This window comes from Castanea sativa, chromosome 6 (genome assembly GCF_040712315.1).
Source record: "Castanea sativa cultivar Marrone di Chiusa Pesio chromosome 6, ASM4071231v1".
Lineage (NCBI taxonomy): Eukaryota > Viridiplantae > Streptophyta > Magnoliopsida > Fagales > Fagaceae > Castanea > Castanea sativa.
In genome coordinates, this window is record NC_134018.1 from 49,395,510 (window position 1) to 49,398,353 (window position 2,844).

Consider the following 2,844-nt stretch of genomic DNA (forward strand, 5'->3'; position numbering starts at 1 on the left):
TACAATACAGTGCACCAACTGACTAATCGTGATTTCCAAAACAATAAAGTCAGGACTACCTGAATGTCCCTGCCCCAATCTACAGGATCACTGACATCAAAAGCTGCCTTGACTCTGTCAGAGGTAGCATTGTAATTTGGAACCAATTTCTTAGGGTCACTCCCATTACCCGATTCTTGTTTAGCTGTCCACATATTATATTGTGACACAAGATCAATGGTCTCAAAGTAGGAAGCATACTCATCTAAAGAAAGGACTTTTCTGCCACCACAAATAAACTTCAAGTAATATGTGAATCTTACAAAACCTAGAAACCTCTGGCCTTCAAATCAGGAAATACTATGACCAAGGTATAAGGTGTGTATCTTATTTGAAACCGTATTCAGACATCACAACAGCAGGTTCCCCTTTTCCAGCAGCAATTATGAGCTCATTCTCAAATCTGAAGAGGAAACCAATAAATTTTGCATAAGATGATGAAAACAACTAAGTATATTATTGCGAGAGACAATTTTTAAGCAAGAAAAAATTTATACACGTTGAAAATACATTAGCAATCATTGTAGAACAATTTGATATAAAAAGACAAATAACTTTGAACTTTGAAAGGAAATTTTAATGAATATTTAGAAACAAAAACCAAACCAAAACAAAACAGAAACACTTTAGTAACAGCAGTTCTAGATTTGCTTGAAACTCTTTTAAGAGGAGTCTCTTTCTTATGACAAGAAGTTCATAAACAAAATGCTGTGAGATCTATCCAAGCTCAGCTTTCACACTTAATTCAGGGAAGAGAAAATAAGACTAGAACATAATTTATAACAGACAAGTAACTGGATGCATCCCCTAAAGATGCAGTCTTTTCTGATTGCAGACAATGCATTTGTTCAACCAGCTACAAAATCTCATATTACCAGCATCATTTCCAAATCCAATGGAAGATTTCTCACAATTTCACTCCTGGCCAAGCAGGAGACTTATCAATGACATCATTGAAACCATGGACTGGAAAAAAAAAAAAAAAAGAAGAAGAAGAAGAAGAAGAAGAAGAAGAATGAAGGCCTAACACTGCAACCCAGTCCAGAAAAGTCATTGGTGTGGTCTCTTTGTTTACATAATGCCCAGTTCCCTATGTTGACATAATGGTCCAACAAGTCTTAAAAAACACCATAGGTGTGATCTCTTTGTTAACTTAATGCCTAGTTGACATATTGTGATTTCTAGGTTCGAGCATCAGATTGGAAGATTGCATTAGAGCAAACTTACAACAACAGCATTGGAAAAGAATATGATACTTTAGAGTTGAAAAGATACACACTGAACTGATACATACACCTCTTCAACAAAGTTTTGAAAGGTGAGTGACCCTGTACAACCTGCAGTAGGATAACATAAAAAGAACAGCTATGCTATAGATTCCACCAGTCAAATGACAGGAACAACAATCATGAACAGATAAACTTCAATCTCCTATTCATACTGAAAAGTAAAAATAAATAAAAGACAGCAACAACAACAAGACCCTACCTGAGAAGGTAAAATGTGCACTCCCAAAAGTTCACTTAACTCAGCGGCACGTCTTGATTCAGGGACGCCACCTCCTATTCATAACAAATAACAGTATTGTTCATTTTATAGCTGTATTTACTCTTGAGGAGTAAAGACAATAACTGATAATATAACATTTTCTTGCACTAAAATCATACTGATAATTATGTAACACAACGTTTTAGATATATCTCTTTTTGGTCTCAAATAATTCAAAGAAAAATCAACAGAAGGATGGATGGACCATAGAGTTTTTTACAATAAAAAGAAACAAGCCTCAAATGCACTAAGGTTCAATATACGGTGTCAAATGTTTGTCAATATCAACCTCACAAACCATAACTAATAATTCCATAATCACATATATCTTTACAATAAGCCCATCATCCTTTAGTAGCTCCTAAAATTTCTATTGATGAACCACAAACTGAATCACTTAAACGACTTACCATTCGTTAAGAACGGAAAGGGTACCTTCAAAGCACCTGCAGCGGAAATCAACCGAGTCAGATACAACAACAGAATAAAAAGAAACATTATTCATTAAGACTGGCAACCATAATAGCATAATTACCATTCCCAAAACCAGAAACTAAAACTTTCTTTGTATAACCATCCTTCCTTACTCTTTCACAGTTCTCATTTCACAACAATTTCAGCATAGTTAAGATGAATTTCCCAAATTTTCTCTAAAAAAAAACACACACACACACACACACACACACAATAAACTAAACAAGTGCCAAGAATTCTATTTTCCCATCCTTCTCTACTCAATTTTCCCAGCAACCAAACAAAGTTAGTTGTATGGAAATTTCACAATTCACTTAAACACACATACAGAGAAATGAATAAGTTGTGAAGTACTAGAATCTCCGTACAATCTTCTCAAAGCTTGAGGAGAGCCTCCAATGGGAACGTGACCGTGAAGGAAATGTCTGAGCCACCGTATGTGACAAAAGAACTGTCACATGTAATGTTGAAACTGCACAATGTGAGAATGAAACTATCAAATGTGAGAAAAAAAAATAAGAAAATCACCAAATATGACAAAAGAACTATCACATGTGAGGTTGGAACTGCACAATATGAGGATAAAACCGTCAAATATGAGAAGAAAATAAGAGAACCACCAAATTTGTTGATTTAAAAAAGAAAAAAGAAAAAAAAGGTACAGACTAAGACAAGTCACTTATAGTTATAGGACCAGTCACTTTTATTGCTATCCTCATATTTTTCTTCTCTTAAGAATAACCTATGAGTCATTCCAATCCTTTTCCAGGACATGTTTGCTGC

The 2,844-nt window shown here is 34.7% G+C and overlaps 1 protein-coding gene across 1 annotated transcript; it reads right to left on the bottom strand.

Annotated features, from left to right (window-relative positions):
- Positions 1–2,515, bottom strand: LOC142640118 (mitochondrial hydrolase YKR070W-like; the record flags this gene model as incomplete). The annotated part of the gene is made up of 5 exons (XM_075814213.1): positions 1–442; positions 1,336–1,376; positions 1,528–1,601; positions 1,998–2,033; positions 2,416–2,515. Coding segments are annotated over 5 exons (327 nt in total), but the record flags the coding sequence as incomplete, so codon positions are not given.
- Between the last annotated feature and the right edge of the window lie 329 nt (positions 2,516–2,844).